This window comes from Psammomys obesus, unplaced genomic scaffold (assembly GCF_907164565.1).
Source record: "Psammomys obesus unplaced genomic scaffold, mPsaObe1.curated_primary_1811, whole genome shotgun sequence".
Classification (NCBI taxonomy): Eukaryota; Metazoa; Chordata; class Mammalia; order Rodentia; family Muridae; genus Psammomys; species Psammomys obesus.
The window spans coordinates 38,067,176-38,083,834 of record NW_026596046.1 but is presented as its reverse complement, the minus strand read 5'-3'; the positions used below and the strand labels follow the sequence as shown (position 1 = coordinate 38,083,834).

The 16,659-nt window shown below is 40.0% G+C and overlaps 2 protein-coding genes across 2 annotated transcripts; one reads left to right on the top strand and one right to left on the bottom strand.

Annotated features, from left to right (window-relative positions):
* Positions 1–1,695: 1,695 nt before the first annotated feature.
* LOC129688296 (olfactory receptor 52P1-like) lies at positions 1,696–2,622 on the top strand. The gene has a single exon (XM_055623042.1). The coding sequence runs from the start codon at positions 1,696–1,698 to the stop codon at positions 2,620–2,622; it is 927 nt and encodes a 308-aa protein (XP_055479017.1).
* Positions 2,623–9,492: 6,870 nt separating this feature from the next.
* Positions 9,493–10,470, bottom strand: LOC129688302 (olfactory receptor 52D1-like). The gene has a single exon (XM_055623047.1). It carries the CDS (start codon positions 10,465–10,467, stop codon positions 9,493–9,495), a length of 975 nt encoding a protein of 324 aa, XP_055479022.1. The 5' UTR covers positions 10,468–10,470.
* Between the last annotated feature and the right edge of the window lie 6,189 nt (positions 10,471–16,659).

The following is a 16,659-nucleotide window of genomic DNA, read 5'->3' as shown; positions in this document are numbered from 1 at the left end:
CACACACACACACACACACACACACACACACACACACACACACACACGAAGACCAAGCGCCCATTGGCCACATATGTGCTGGGGGTCTAAGTCCAGACCATGCATGCTCCTTAGTTGGTGTTTAAGTCTCTGTAAGACCTCCTGAGTCTCAGTTAGCTATCTCTGTGGTCTTTTTCAGGGGTTCTTGCCCCTCCAGGTCCTTCTATCTTTCTGCTGCTGGGTGGAGCCTCTGAGAGGACAGTCATGTTAGGCTCCTGTCTGCAAGCATAGCAGAGCATCATTAACAGTGTCAGGGGCTGGCTCTCTGCTGTGGGGTAGGTGAAAGTTTGGTCCAATCATTGGTTGGACTTTCCTTCAATCTCTGTTCCCTCTTTATCCCTGCACTTCTTGTAGGCAGGGTAGTTTTTGGATCAAGTTTTGTGGGTGCATTGTTGTTCCCCTCCCCCAACTAGTCCTGCCAGGCTAGGAGGTGGTCACTTCAGTCTCCGTGTGCACCTCTCCCGTTAAAGAGTCTCAGCTAGAGTCACACCCATGTCCTCCTAGGAGCCTACCCTGTAGCAGGCCTCCAGCTTGACAAAGACATGCCCCCCCAGCTTCCCTTCTTGTTCCCAGCCCTCTCACCTCCCACATCCACTCTCCCCATACCTGACTCTCACTATTGTTTTCCTCTCCATTCCATCTCCTGCCTGGTTCCCTCTCTTCATCCACTTCTGCTGTTTATTCTGTTTCCCCTCTGCATGACATTCCTGCACCCTCCCTTGGGCCCTCCTTGTTACTTAGCTTCTTTGGGTCTGTGGCTTGTAGTATGGTTGTCCTGTACTGTAGGTCTAATATCTGCTTATGAGTGAGTACATACCATGTGTGTTTTTCTGGTCTGGGTGACCTCACTCAGGATGATCTTTTCTAGTTCCCTTCATCTGCCTGCAATAGTTTTCCTAAACTGTTCAGCCCCCCCTTCACTCTCTCTGTATATACAATGAATATAAATGAAAATATCATGAGATTCCATCAGGTTCTCTCAGCCTTCATTCAAGGATAAAAATGGTTTTATTTTCTATTATTACTCAGAACTTCAGAAATTTTTTAAGATTTTATTTATTAAATGTGTGGGTATGTATATAGTGGTAAGAGAAAAACTCCACAGAGTCATTTTTCTGGTTCCATCATTATATGTGCTCCAAGAATCTAAACTAGGTCATCACAACTGCACAGCAAGCAGGCCTTACCTGCCAAGTAATCTTGCTGTCGTGGGTGGGGTGAGTGGGGTTAAAGCATAGCATTTCTGAGCTGCGAAAGATGAAAATGAAGCGGTTTCTTTGTGTAGCCTTGGCTGTCCTGGACTTACTTTGTAGACGAGACTGGCCTTGAACTCATAGCAATATGCCTGTCTCTGCCCCTCTGAGGGCTAGGATTAAAGGAGGTGTGCTACCATGCCTGGCTAAATGAAGACCTTCTCTACAGCCTTTATACTGAAGGCCAAGACCCATAAAAGTTGATTATGGAAACAATAAAAGGACTTAGCAATAGGGCTGAAACTTGGCTGTGAATTTCATGACTGTAAGAAGACCTAATGACATTTTTCTTTGGGAGTCAACTTAAAACACTAGTGGAACTAAAACCAGTAAAAGCAACCAAAACCCTTGTCTCATTGGCAGGTATCTCAACTTTGTTTAATAATTACTACTGGTTTCTGGCATGTTAATCTTCAAGCAGTCCGGCCCCATGACTTTCACTCCGATGGGCGTGCCTGGCCTGGAGTCGCAGCTCTTGTGGCTCTCTATTCCGTTTACCTCCATGCTCTTGGCCATCCCCATTGGCAATGGTGCTATCATCTTCTTGGTTGTCACAGACTTCACTCTTCACACACCTATGTACCTACTCCTGGCCCTGCTGATGGTGGCTGACCTCATCTCTTCTCTAGCTCTTGTGCCCAAGGTCCTTTGCCTCTTCTGGTTTGATGATCGAGTCATAGGTGTCTATGCCTGTTTCACACAGATGTTTTTCATCCATGGAGCTTCAGTGGTACGATCAGCCCTACTTGTTGCAATGGCCTTTGACCGCTTTGTGGCTGTGTGTAAGCTACTACGCTACAACACGATTCTGAGCCATTCTCTAGTTGGACGCCTGGGACTTGTGGCACTCGCCAAGGGTGTAGTCCTTATCCTGCCCATGCCTCTTCTCCTGCAAAGGCTGACTTTCTGTCACATGATCATTCCTCACACATACTGTGACCACATGGCTGTGGTGAAAATGGCCTGTAGTAACACCAGACCCAATCGTATGTATGGGCTCTTCGTGATCTTGCTTGTAGTGGGGCTGGATCTGCTTCTAATTGGCCTCTCCTATGTCCTCATCCTGCAGGCTGTGGTACGCCTCAATTCTCGAGATGCCATCCTCAAAGCCCTCAACACCTGCTCAGCCCACCTCTTTGTCATTCTCATCACTTATATCCCTGCACTGTTTTCATCTATCACCCACCGCATTGGACGTAACATTCCACCTCATGCTCACATTATCCTTGCCAATCTCTACCTTCTCGTACCTTCAATGTTCAACCCGATTATCTATGGCATAAAAATGAAGGAGATACGGGACAAGGTGGCCAAATGCTTGTGCAGATGAGCTTCATATGGTGTGAGAACTGATAATGATCCTTCAACTAAATAAATGATGAGGATATCTGAGAAGACCTTTTACAACCATCCAAGACCCAGTAATATCGCCAGATAAACTGTGGAAGTAATGGAAAGAATAGACCACAAGAGATTGGTCTCCTGTCACTTTCTCCATGTTCTCATTCTGTTTGTTTCTAATTACTATCTTCTTGCTAAAAGGATCCTGCTGTGCTTTTCGTTGGATCCTACTTTATAACAACTGCTCAGGAAACCGAAATGTAATTATTCAGTTCATTGTGACTTTTTTTTTTTTTTTTTTGCTAGTAATGTGGAATTTCCCCAAGCATATCAAATGATTGTGATAATGTGTGTACATGCGTCCTGTACAGCTGGGATTCATGAACTATTGAAATACATTGTTTGAATTGTAAACTAAGTTTGTAATCATTGCAAACAAAGTGTCTAGATTCATAACTCAAAATACTCCCATAAAAGGGACCTCTACCCTAAAGTAAATGCATGAGTTGGAAACTACTTGCTTCTGGAATGGCATTAGCCTCACATAAACTCACCCAGAAAGGCTTAGCTCCTGCATAGAGAGCAATTATATTATGTGATGAAGTACTGTTCTGTTGCTGTGTTTTAAATCATTGTATGAATAAAATTTCTGATGATGGATCAGTGTAAAAATACAATTATAAAATGTCATATCTAAAACAAGTTGCGCAGGATAAAAGTATGGAAGGTAAAAACAAATTTTAATCATCATCATAGTATAAAGTGAAACACATGTGATCCTTGAGCTTAAAGTTGGGATAAAGGACTTCACTTTTCTGAACCCAATTTCAACCTGTGATATTGTGCTTGAAATTCTTAAATGGGTAATTATGAGTAAGACATTTGTCATCTTTATCTCTAGCCATCATTTGACTTGTCTACATTTTTTCTTTACTTAGAGTAAAACAGTCTGTAAATTCTAATAGCAATTTCAACTGTTTTCGGATAGAGCAGAGAAGCCTTTCTGTATAAACAACCTTCCCCTGGATTTTTCTTGGTTCCGGTTAGATTTCAAGGTGCCAACCAAAACAGTGATTCCCCAAGCTGTCCTGTCTGCCCAGACATCACTGACCCACTTCTAGTTATTACATTGTTTAGGTTATCTAATCAACAGCTCTGGTTACATCAAAGTGGGTATCAGTATCGTCGTGATGCTATGTATTGCTAAAATTTAAAAACTAATCTTTTAAAAACATACAAAAACAGGATTAAATAATTTTCCTATTAATGCTATATCTGAGCAAGTGGTAGAAAATTTATATGGAATTAAATGGGAAGAGACTTTATACAAATTGCAATCTATTCTATTTATCACTTGTCTAAGCCTTGCTTAAGTTTTAGCAGATTGAAATCTGGGGTGTTTGAGTAAATCAAAATGGGATTTCCTGGAGACTAAGCTGCGTTTAAGACAACTCTGTTGTGCTGTTACTAATATCAACAGTCCACAATTAATATCAAAATCTTCTATGCTCTAGTGAAGATTTTATATTTGGGTCCTAGGAAGTGCATAGTGCTATACCCTTTATCCTTTGCATATTATTTATTTAATTTAATTTTAAAATATTTTATTTATGTCTTCTAAATGAGAAGTCCCCATCAAATCCTTCCCCTCAGAGCTCCGGGAACCTGAGCGGGAGAGGAAGCAGAAGGAATGGGAGAGACAGAGGGACTGGAGAACACAAGGAGAATAAGGCCCTCTAAAACAACCGAACAAGGCTCATATAAACTCCAAGACTGAAGCAGAAATCACAGTGCTTACAGGGTCTGCGCCAGTTCCTCTGAAAGCTACTGCAAAACTTGCAATTTAGTGTTTTATGGGACTCCCAAATGTGTAAACAAATGAGTCTCTGATTCTTGTACCTTCTCATGGGGCATTTTTATTTTTCTGTTGGCTTTTATTTTTAAATGTGATGATTTTTGTTTTATCTTATTATATTTTATTTTGTAAAAAAATAAAGGTATGAATGTGGTTTCTCCCTTAAAAAAAGAAGTGAAAAATCATGTATGGTATTAATATTTTTAAGTTCTTGGCCTATCAAATCAGTAAAATTTTCTTCCACTCACAAAAATATTCAATTTATGTCTTCTTACTCATCTTTTAGTTTAAAGTTTTCAGGTTTTCTCACAGAACTATTATATATACATGTCTATAGCTAGGATACTTTTATAGTGAATACTCTAGCACATTTGACTGCCTTATCAAATACATGTATTTCTTTAGTAGCAATGTAATGGAAAACAGTAATAATAACATTTCATTACCCATTGCATGAAAAATAAGACTCAGAAATATATAAAGACTGACAATTATTTGACCTATAGAAGCCCTTTCTAGGACTGTTTTATTTATTTTATTTGTTTCCTAAAGAACACTTTCTAAATCCTCCTGAATGAACTAGAGTTATGGTTTCTGGTTTTTCTTAACAAAGATTAATTGTTTTTTACTAAAAATTAGGAACTAATTTTTATCTGTGGGACTGGATGAGAGTGCACATCTCTTCAAGCTCAGCACTGGGAAGGCAGAGGCAGGCGGGTCTCTTAGCGTGCAGCCAGCCGGGTCTACACAGCAAGTTCCAGGGCACAGCAAGTCTGTAGGGCTACCATGGGATGAATCAACCACCATTCCCAGAGTAAATTTTGAGTCTGTACTCAGCCCACAGGCTTTATTTTTTTAATGTAAACTAAATTTATTTGCCATTTAAGCAGTGTTCTTAAAGCACCAGAGCTTTTTACTATACTATAGTAATTTTTACAAATTACTATAAGTCATCTCAAAAGCCAGTGCTTTGTTCTTTGTTGCTTTTTTTTAATGAGTTGTTAAAAAGTTGCAGCCAAGTGTAACAAGATAAACATATTTATTTATTTATCTACTTATTTATTTTATATATACTTATTTACTTATTCACTTAACCTCCTGATCGTATCCCCCTCCCTCATCTCTTCCTGGTCTCACTCTTCCTCTTCTTCCCATTCCCATCCCCTAGTCCTCAGAAAGGCGGAGCCCTCCTCCTTTACCAACTGAGCACAAGCTAGTGGATCTAAGCCGATGCTGAGACTCTCAGCCAAAATTCAGGCAGAGTGCAAAGAGTCTTATGGAAGAGTTGGGGAATAGGACAGGAGCTCCAGAAGAAGACCAACAAAGTCAACAAATATGGGCCCGGGGATGGGGGGAAGGGGTTGCAAAGACTGTTGCATCAATCAAAGACCGTGCATGCAGAGGACCTAGGCCCCATGCTCAGCTGTAGCTGACAGGCAGTGCAGTCTCCATGTGGGACAAGGACCTGTCTCTGACATGGACTCTGGTACATGCTCCTCCATCCCTTTCCCTGGGTGGGGCAGCCTGGCTAGACCAAAGATGAAGTGGATAAATATTTCTAACCATTTCACTTTGAGTTAATGAAGGCTCACAAATGAGCAACACTCCTCATTGAGAAAAAAAGCTGTTGTCCGCAACTGACAGCACGCACGCGCGCGCGCGCGCGCGCACACACACACACACACACACACACACACACACACACACACAAAATGAGCAAAAATAACTGTTCCCATATTTCTGAAGTTGTTTTACAGAGGGATGATATGCATCTGATCTTGGTGCAAACATGACACACAGACTTCCATGTACGTAGTCGAGAGACAGACAATTCAGCTTACAAGTTGCCAACTCCAGACAGTGCAGCCATAACCCCCTTAAAGCAATTGGTTTTACTCATTACTTTTCTTCTAAACCAAGATACAGGCTAGAAAAATGGTCCCTAACTAAAATTGGTATTGTTTACAAGAAAAAAAAATGTATAATATTGCATTAGAATTTACAAGGATCTTTTCAAATCAAATTTACTTCCTCCCTGAGCATTGCCAAAAATTGGACATGAAGTCAAAGCTAAGTTTTAACTTTATGCAAACTAAATAAAGATGACCAAAACAAAAGCCTAAACAATGGAAGGATACTTCACAGAAATGTTCTTATACAAAAAAGCACATAAGAAAAAAGGGCCACAAGGTGACATCTTAATTTACAAATTGGCACCATTTTGGTTGACAAATGTTCCAAATGCTGTTTTCTGCTGTGAATTTCTTTCTTTTTCTTCTTTGTAATTTAAAGGTTTAGTTTATACAGTTGAGAATTCTGCAAACTCCACAATATTAATAGCATTAACTACAAATTTCAAATACTATAATAAAAATAAACAGTCAATAGTTATTTCAATAAAGCATCAAGATTTTCAAATAACCCAAGAAAACAAAACTGAATTAAAGGCGTAGTTAGTTACTTAGGGAACAGCTGAACTGCTAATAGTTTGGGGAAAATCTCAACTTTTATAACGGGTACACAAAAGCAGTAGAACAAATGAAGAAAACAAGCTACTACATTGTTGTAGCACAGAAAAGATGGGTGCGTGTTATTGACGACGACATCCTCTTCCCTGTAGCCTGGCAGTTAAGCAGCTACCAAGCACAGGGACATTTTGGTTCCTAGGAGTCTCCAACAGCAAACATGGAGCTGCATCAAAGTCACTGTGATTCTTTCTGAAACTTGATGATAGAATCAAAGGCACAAGAGGGCTGATCTCAAGCTTTGAAGACCAGGCTACTCTTCAGATACAACGCTCAGAACACCAGCAGAACAAAATCAACTTTTAAATGGACACTTCCAAAACCTTGAATATGCAACCGAGGAACAAGGAATCTGAATTCAAGAGTTACATTACAAGAATAAAGTATAGGAACCAGAAAACAATTTGGGCAAACTTATATTGAGATTAAGTTTTATAATCTACTCAGGTAAATGACGTGAATGTGTATTTAGAGTACTATGGTATTCTGTTGACTAGAACCTTCTCACTAACCCTTATACCTACTTAAAACTCTATATTAAAGACATTTAAAACGATTTCATTCTTCTTTACCACATGAAGAGTTGAACTAAAGCATTTTGCAGAGCATACAAACACAAAGTAACCTACCGCTATTCGTGTCAACCAACATTCCCAATGGCGAGGGCGGGCTGACTGTCTCTGGCCACTATGCTGCACCTATGCACCCCAGACACTATTTTAAACTCTCCTGGAGTGTTTTAACACTAGTAAACTTCAATAAATAAAACATTAACCAAGACAGATTCTGTCTGCATAAAACCCAGGATTATATGTAGGTTTGTTTCCACATGCAAAAATACCCAAACAAACCCTAAACCCAAAAACCTAGTGAATTTAAATGTTTAACCCCAAAAAACATGCAAGGGTGAAGATTATTTTAGTGTTTTGAACATATAAAACGTGGTTCTAGCTGATGGTCCACCCTCTCTGAAAGTAACTTAATATTCCATCAACTTTAAAAACATATTTTCTAGTGTTTTTTTTTTAAGTGTAATCTGTGGCAATAATACTTATTTTCTTTAACAGAGGCACAGGATTAGGATTTTCAAAAGATAATAGTTGATGTTATAATTCTCTTCTCAGCATAAAGTAGTGTCTGTAGAAATAGGCAGTAGGTACTAATTCACAAGTATATTTAATGTACACTTCTGCTGTGAATTTCATGCAGATTTAGAATCCCAGGAAGACACATTTGACATTTTTGTTTCTCCTCCAGAAAGGCTGTTTCTCTTTCTTCCAAAAATAGATCAGGTGTATTTCCATGTGCAGATGCCTTTGTTGATGCTAAGATGTCCCTTAGATGTTCTTTGAAAGCAGGATTATCCTGATTTAATCTGAAAAGTCCTGTTACATGTCAGGCAATCCTCATGATTTCCAGTGTAAAGCCGACTGCCACAGCTTTTGCGTTCTCAGCTTTGTTCCATCACCAGAAAGTCTTCTCAGGCTGGAGAGGTGGCTCAGTGGTTAAGAGCACTGGCCACTCTTCTAGAGGACCTGGGTTTAGTTCCCAGCATCAAAATGGCAGTTCACAACTGTCTTTAACTCCAGTTCCAGGGACACTGACTCCTTCGCACAGACATACATGCAGGCAGAAACACCAATGTGAGTGAATTATAAATAAATTTTAAAAACAGTTCCTTAAAAAGAGAAAGAGAAGGCCCTCTCACACACTCAATTTGGTTGTAAGAAGTAGAAATGTTGACTCCAGAAGTTTTCGCAAGTGTGAAATTAATACCCTTCTCATTCCATTCATTCTAATAAGAGTTTCCCAATAGTCTTCCTTTCCTCCAAAGTTTCTCTTGGAATTTGAGCTTGTTTCCAATTTGTATTCCTAAGGTCAAAAGGAAGCAGCAAATCCTGTGGCCAAGTGTCAGGCTTCTGCCTGTGATGATAAAACAATGACTCTGCATGCATCTTCAAAATTCCTTGACTCTTTTCACTCCTTTCAAACACCTTTTCTAACTCCCAACCTCCTTTCCATCACACACACACACACACACACACACACACACACACACACACACACACAGTCTCACATCTGGCTTGACTGTGAATGCCTTGGAAAAGTATATATTATAGTATTTGACCACATATTGTGAATGAGAAAGTTAGTTTGCTCTGTGATACTCTGAATGAAAATGTTCCGCATTCTCTTACATGGATAGACTGTGTGGTGTCATTTGAAGTACTTTTACATACGTTATCACAAGTAGTTTGCTCAACACTGTTAAATATTAAGAGCAGACATCATTATTTTATTCTGTAGGGGATAATTGCATTGCCTTTGAGTTACTGAAACCAAGAAGTTCTTTCCTGTCTTAGCTTCTTTATCCAAGAATCAATACATTGATTGCTAATCTGACATTTCAATATATTCCTACCATTAGTCAATTTCCCCTAGATACTTACCATTGCTTCCTAATACACCTATTGGATTATCAAACAAGTTTCTGACTGTGAGAAAAAATTATAGGCTCCTTCCTCCTACATAAATATTTGGTAACTTTGTCCCGGAATTCCTTGGTCTTTACTCCATAAATAATAGGATTAAGCATTGGCGGTACAAGGAAGTAGAGGTTGCCAAGAATGGTGTGGACGTGAGGCGGAATGCCTGTCCCAAAGCGATGAGTCAGAAAAGAGAAAAGAGAGGGGGTGTAGGAGACGAGCATGACAGAGATGTGTGTGGTGCAGGTGTTGACTGCTTTGTGGTGGGCCTCCTTGGAAGAGAGACGCATGATAGCTCGCATGATTAGCACATAGGAGGAAGCAATAGCTGAGATGTCTATCCCAACCACCAACAAGGCCACAACCAGACCATATATCCGGTTGACTGTGGTATCCACACATACCATCTTCACCACAGCCATGTGCTCACAGTAGGTAGTGGGGATGACTCGATTGGCATGAAAGGGCATATGTTGGAGGAGGACAGGCATGGGGAGAATAAAGAGGATCGCTCGTACCAAGCTTGCTAGGCCAATGAGCCCAATGCGACGATTGGAAAGGATGGTGGAATAACGCAAGGGCTTACAGATAGCCACATAACGGTCAAAGGCCATGGTCATCAGGACAGATGACTGCATGGCTGAGATGGAGTGGATGAAGAACAGCTGGACCAAACAGCCTTTGTAGCTGATCTCACTCTGTCCAAACCAGAAGATGCAGAGCACCTTAGGAATGGTGGTTGTAGACATGCCCAGGTCTGTGAGCGCCAACAGGAAGAGAAGCAGGAACATGGGTTTGTGCAGGGAGCGCTCCATGGAGATGGTGAGAAGAATGGTGCAGTTCCCCACCACAGTGATGAAGTACATGGAGGAGAAGGGGATAGACATCCATCTGTGCTTGTCTTCCATCCCAGGGATGCCTTCAAGAATGAAGAAAGAAGGCTGGCCAGTGCTGTTGCAAGGCATCATGGGGGCACCCTGGTGAGGTACCTGAAAGGGAGCAACAGAGAAACTACCTGAGGTTAATTTTTTAAAAATTCATGTGCTTAAAATGGAAAAAATAATAGAATATTAAAATACACAGAACAATCTGAAATAATGTTATGCAGCATACCACTATACTGTGATGTGCAGTAACAATGTAGCAAGAGTATGACAGCTTCAATGTCTAGGAGAGTTGAGTTGTGAGAAGTTATTTTAATGAGAAGAACTATTGATTCATTGTTAACACATTATTAAATGTAGGTGACTATTTGATGAAATATATACATTGTAGCTAAAGATCATAGCTTAAACCAGGTCAGAAAATGAACAAGATGCAAAAGACACATTTTCTCTCAGAAACAATTGAGAAAAATAAAAAACAACAATAGAAAAAATTAACCTAAGAACACTTCAAAGTTTACACAAAATTCTTCATCTGAAAATTAAAGAATATCCATTTCTAGCAGAGGTGGGATCCAGCAGGTTTCTGTGTATGTGTGAGAGAGAGAACTTAGCAACGGTGATGAAGGCGGATGGAGGCACTGGGTGAGCCTGTGCTGAAGTTCGGTGAGCAACGGAGCGATGCTGTACAGTGGTTTGTGAGTGTAGAGCCTACCGTCATCTACACCATCTTACCTGAATGTGAGGCATCCAAGCTCATGGCCCTGCAACGCTCCACTCTCCTCTCCGGCATTCAGGAGCCACAACGTGCTTCTTTAAACTACCTAAGGAAAGGCCCCCAGGGGCCCCAGAATTAGCTCCTTGACAACCGCACTCTGCAACACAGAACCACAAGGCACCATAGCTTTTGCTGACCCTGATCCTAAAACTGACCCTGCGCTCCCAGAAGATAAGACTGGGTTGATCTTAGGCATTCTGGAAAGAGTCTGTCTTGACTGAAGAGAGAGATCAAATCTAATGATGAGTCAATGAACAAATAGGGAAAGGAACTACAGTTTGTTTATGTCTGAGCCTTGCTAGTCTCAATGAAGAAAATCCTAACTCTTGCCACAACAAAGAGAGGTTTGGTGAAGATTATGCTAAATAAAATTAGCCACGTACAGAAAAAAAAAAATTTCATGATCTTACTTATATGTAGAATCTGGGAGGAAAACATACAAAATCCATAGAGGAAGTGAAATGGTGATTCTGTGGAGCCAGGTGGAGGGAGAAAGTAGACGAAGGTTTCAAAATAACAGATACATCAGATAAGAACTGCAAGGCTCCAGCTACCACTGAGTGCTGGAGATGACACAGCGCACTGTGTTCAAGATTTTGGCTGAATAAGATTTATAGCTTCTTTTGACACTGAGAAGTAATTTGATAATGAGTGCTCAAGATGATAGAATGGCATCCTTCGTTCTTCATACTATTTGACAAAACCAAAAGCCAAAGGGGAATAATTGAATGCCCTTGACGTCTGTACATACAGATGTCTTTGACTATAAACACACACCCTCACGATGTACAGTAGGAGCTATAGTTTCTCCAGCAGAAAGTGATGACTTTAATAACACTCAGAAACCATTCAGGCATCCTGGCTTCTGTCACATATCTGATGTGTGTTACAAGATGATCCCGACAAGTAACAATGGCAGGTGGGTGCCAGTGACTGGTAGCAACGGAATGAATCCTTTCTTCTAATTCTGCTTCTTCCCATTAACATCCCTAATAGGCAAGAGGATTCTAGACTCTTTAGGAAACAACTTCTTACCCTAGTTCTTATCTTTGGATAATCACACTGATGATAAAACCCGAGCCTGAACTCTCACATCCTGTATTCCAAACATCTGTGCAATGCTTACACATAAGTGGCACATACTAAGCATCTAATTAATCAATAAACAGATGAATAGGCAATGACATAAACTTATTTAGAAATAACCTAAAAGTGTATCTTAGTTCATGCATTCCTAATCATTTCAGATATCTGAAAAGCTTAAAACACAACTAGTACAAAGGCCATTCCTTCTTAAATGAATTTATAACACTCAATGCAAAGCCAAATAATGTCACTGTATGTCAAAGCATCGCTTCCATGGCATTTTTCTCCTCGGTATCCGGCTATGCGCTTGTATTCAAAGGTTTTGCATTCCAGGAAGGGCTCGTTAGCCTAGGTCTGACTTGTATATCATTTCCCTCACATACTGCCGACTGTAAGAAACAACAAAATTGCATCTCCATCTATCTCATCCTCCCATTTTCCCACTTCCCTGCCACATCAGAACCTAGCAGAGAGGAAAACATTTGTATGGTTTTCTCATTATAATTCCTACCTGCCCAAAAAGGCAGATGGACCTAGGTATGTATCATGCCTTATGAGCCACAACAAAGGCTAAATAACGGCTGCTCTAGCCTCCTTTAATCCTGTCCTGAATAAGTTGTGCTACTTTCAAGGACTGCAATAGGACATTTAGTCCACCAGCTGTTTTATCCATGTCCTCACACCCCCACGGTGGACCCCATTCATCCAGCAGACATGCCGCCCTATATTATGCAAAGGGAGACAGCCACCGTGGGCCCCCACCCCCAAGGTTGCTCCACCCTCAGATAGCTCAACATAGAAGGTCTTGCCACTCATCATAGGGAACACGCAGCTGCCACCACAGCAAGGAGGTACAACTTCCCATGCCACAGGGAGGAAAGCCATCCCTTAGGACTGTCCCCATGTACGCGTTACCCTAAAGGAATACATCTTGATTGACTTCCTACCACTCCCTACATGGGCCAAAAAACCACTCCTCCTTGACTCATTTGTTGGTTCTGTTGGACTCAATTTGGGCACCAATGTGTTGCATGACAGGAACAAACATCTATTCATGTCATAGGTCGCCAATGGGAGATCAAAATTCTTTGATCTCCCTCCACTCCAACTTAGTGAGCCAGTGGGATTACTGGACCTATCACAGAAGCACCAACGTGATGACCTGAGCAAACTCTTGACGCTACCTAAAGACAGGAAAGAACTCAGTCCACAGAATTGTCCACCGATTTACACACACACACACAAACACACACAAAAACATCACAGCCTGTGCACCACAGAGCATGCACACATACACACAAAATAATAATAATACAAAATCTTAGGGGCCAGTGAGAAGGCTCAGAGGTAAAGGTGTTAGCCAGCCATCATGACCTAAGACAGTTCCCTGTAGCCACATGGTAAAAGGAGAGAACAGGTTCTGAAAGCTGATCACCTGAGGACACACGTGTATTCACACACACGCACAGCACGTTAAAGAAACAGATGACAGAAAAAAGTTAAATTCAAGATGTGGGTTTATTGTGAAATCTTATGTTTATGATAAAAGCTGTAATAATTTATTGGGTTTACAAATTCAAAGTAGTACATATGTTGTCTTAGTAATATACTGATGTAACTAACTGGACATGTTTTAAAAACCACTGCTGATAGCTCTGAATTTACAGTTTCATTTGTTCATTATATTCTTATGTTACTACATTTCAAATTACACATTTCTATTTTTATACATGCATATGTAAAATAGTTTTAGAACCTTAAGTTAGTATAGAAAGTAATATAGAAGTTAAAAAATATGAATCTTTAAATATTCTCTTGGGTTTTGCCATATTGAATCATTGTATCAAAAACTCTTTACAAAAATAAAATTTTCATAGGCAAATTTTTACGACTTTGTGTTTTTAACACATGATTTGCAGCTATTTTTTGACTTGACATAACAGTATTTTACATCCATATCTAGTATTTTGTTTATTGTTGGTTTCACTAAGGCCCTAGTTTCAAAATAATAAAAAACCAGTAAGATGATTTTTACACTTAAACTTTAGGGTCTCTACATGATGATTACATTACATAAATATTTGTTTGTGTGCTTAAAAAGGTAACAGAGTGAATATTGTTAAAATACATTATATGCATCTATGAAATTCTCAAAAATAATATTAATTTAAAAATCATATATATTTTTAAATGCTAGTAAAAATAATTAAGGTGTTCTAGTCTCCAAATTCAAGTAATGCTATCATGAGAGTTTTCTTCTTTATACTTTGGGGAAACATATTTTGATGAGTATTTGCTTTTGGAATTAAAAAAAAAACATTTATTTTTACTGTTACTGTAAATTCAGGCTCAAAAGCTATTTGTAAAATATACCGTCAAATAAATAAGAGGCAAAGAGATTTATTAAAGGTTTTGGTGTCTATAACTATTTTTGCTATCTGAATAATCACAAATTGATAGTTATTCAAACTTAATTGCATCTTATACATCAGTTGGATGATCTATTTTGTACTGTTGACCGTCAGTGTTTTCAGGGCGGGATCTTGATCCATAATCTATGGAATTCTTTATCTGAATTCACCATGTCACTGGCAGTACAGATGGCTCCCATGCCTTTTATGCTGAGTCACCACAAATGATATTCTTTACTGAAATCACATCCTCTTTCATCACCCAGTTTCCTAAAGTATGCACTTAAGCCTATTTGCCTGTAAGCTCAACTTTAAATCAAGTATACAGTTGCTCCTAGATAAATATTTTTAATGGAAGCTCAATTGCAATAAGCAAGCATACTCTCTTAAGGCTCTTGCAACAGATTTGTTCTATGTGAAGTTCCTTGGCTGAGTTGACTGATGAAAACATAGTTATTTCTGATGGGTTACAAAGTTTCTACTTGTAATAATGGAAAGCTTTATAAACAAAGGTTGAAGGTTTTCCAGCACTGTAAGCATAAGACCACAAAATTGTATGCCTAAAATGAGGTAGATGGACAGGAGCCTACCACAGAGGGCCTCTGAAAGACTCTACCTAGCAAGGTATCAAAGATGCTGAGACTCATAACCAAACTTTGGGCAGAATTCAAGGAATCTTATGAAAGAAGGGGGAGATAAAAAGACCTGGAGGGGACAGGAGCTCCACAAGAAGAGCAACAGAACCAAAAAAATCTGATCCCAGGGGTCTTTTCTGAGACTGATCCTCCAAACAAGGAACATTCATGGAGATAACCTAGAACCCCTGCTCAGATGTAGTCCATGGCAGCTCAGTCTCCAAGTGTGTTCCCTAGTAAGGGGAACAGGAACTATCTCTGACATGAACTCAGGGGCTGACTCTTTGATCACCTCCCCCTAAGGTGGGGGGGGGGCTTGCCAGGCCACAGAGGAAGATAATGCAGCCAGTCCTGTGATACCTGACAGGCTGGGGTCAGATGGAAGAGGAGGAGGACCTCCCCTATCAGTGGATTTGGAAAGGGAGAGTGGGATTGGGAGGGAATGAGAGAGGGGGCTACAGCTGGGATACAAAGTGAATAAACTATAATTAATAAAAATAAAATTTTTATAAAAAGTAAAACTGACCAAATAAATCTAACTCTTGAATGCTGGAAAAAAAATGAGGGAGATAACAAAGTTCATGGTATGTATAGTGTTATGGTAACACAGTAAAACTTTGTGTTCTTCATTGATATGACTCTTATTCACCAAATACCACATAATAAATTAAACCAACTATGGATAGGTGAAATGCTGCACCATTGAAAAGGAAAGATACTGAAGCTGCAAAGAAGGATGGATGCCCTTGATGATCAAGAATATCTAATAATGTGACTGCAGAGATGTCTCAGTGCTCTTCCAAAAGACCTGAGTTTGATTGCCAGCTCCCATGTGGCAGCTCACAACCACTTTAATTCCAGTTCTAGAACTCAAAGGAAGTATGCAGGAAGGCCAGCCACTTGAGGATTCATGTTATCCTGACTGGGTGCTGCTAGCAGGAAACTATCTTTGGGATCAGTGTACACCCAGGAAGCTACCTTCTGAGGTAAACAGAAGATGATAGCAAATTGACAGTGGCCCTTTAAGTGTTTTGCATCCTGAACTCATCATGCTGAGATAACTAAGAAGCAGAGGTCACAGTCATGAGGTAAGTGTATTCTTTCCAGAGTGGTATCTTTTGAAGCAATTCCTTGAGAAGCTTCCCTCTGCGATCACATGCTTCCAGACTGCTCACAGTGATTCTCCCAGCCATCATCTTTATGTTTCAAACCTAAACCCAGACTCAAAGTGTCTTAGTCTCGCAGAGCCTTCTGTGGCCAAGGCTGAGCCACTCATTGATGATGCTGGTTCTAAGAAAGCACTGACATCAATAATTAATAAATATATATGTGTGTACTCTCCATACCTAGAAATGATAAGTAAATA